The 835-nt window shown below is 42.2% G+C and overlaps 1 protein-coding gene across 1 annotated transcript in view; it reads right to left on the minus strand.

The window, feature by feature from the left end:
• Window positions 1–835, minus strand: part of asmt2 (acetylserotonin O-methyltransferase 2) — a 14,445-nt gene that overhangs the window by 4,475 nt on the left and 9,135 nt on the right. The window contains exon 7 of the mRNA XM_032526523.1: window positions 454–591. Coding sequence (XP_032382414.1) covers window positions 454–591 — 138 coding nt within the window. The remainder of the gene's footprint in view (window positions 1–453; window positions 592–835) is intronic.

Genomic DNA, 835 nt, shown 5'->3' on the forward strand with positions numbered 1-835 from the left:
AAACCCTCCAAGGGGCTTAATAAGCGGCAACCTCCATAGAAACAATTACATTTAACAATTTAAAAACAATTTATATGTTGAATTGTATTGTTATTGTATGTTTGGGGGGGGGGCAGTAGCTCAATCTGTAGGGTTGAGAACCGGAGGGTCGCTGGTTCAAGTCAAGTACCTCCTGGGTACCCCCCCACTCCCACTCTGATCTCTCTCTTTTATTGCATGTATAGGTACTGAGCATGTGTGTGTAATTCACGCCTGTGTGTGTAATAACAGCTGAGTGAAAACATTGTAATTTCCACTTGCGGGATTAATAAAATGTATAAAAAAATAGAGAGAGGCGATTATGATATGCTCACTCTCAGGTGTAAAAAATATTAGAAACACTTCTCACAAACTACAGCCTCCAAAAGTACTCTACTCTTGAATGAGGTCTTATCAGGGCTTAATGGGGCTCACCACTCTGAAATAGCACCGTGTCGTCCTCCTGAGAGAAATGTTTCTGAGCCGTTTCTACGATCTGCGGGAGGTCCAACACGGTGACGGAGGACGACGGGTAGGCCTTGGCCATCTCACGGGCAAGAGCACCGGTGCATCCTGGGAGTTATTCAGACAGAACAATGTCAACACGAATTCACTTTCTTTACTGTTAAATACAAGTCTAATTAATTCATTAAAGTGCCAATATTATTAAAAAAAATACTTTTTCTGGGATTTGGGGTGTTATTTTGTGTCTCTGGTGCTTCCACATGGGTACAAACTTTGAAAAAACACTATCCATGTTGTTTTGAGTGAGATCCGGTTTCTGAATGTCCTCTGTCTTCAGTCTCCAGGTGAGCTG

Source organism: Etheostoma spectabile, chromosome 9, assembly GCF_008692095.1.
Source record: "Etheostoma spectabile isolate EspeVRDwgs_2016 chromosome 9, UIUC_Espe_1.0, whole genome shotgun sequence".
NCBI classification, from domain to species: Eukaryota; Metazoa; Chordata; class Actinopteri; order Perciformes; family Percidae; genus Etheostoma; species Etheostoma spectabile.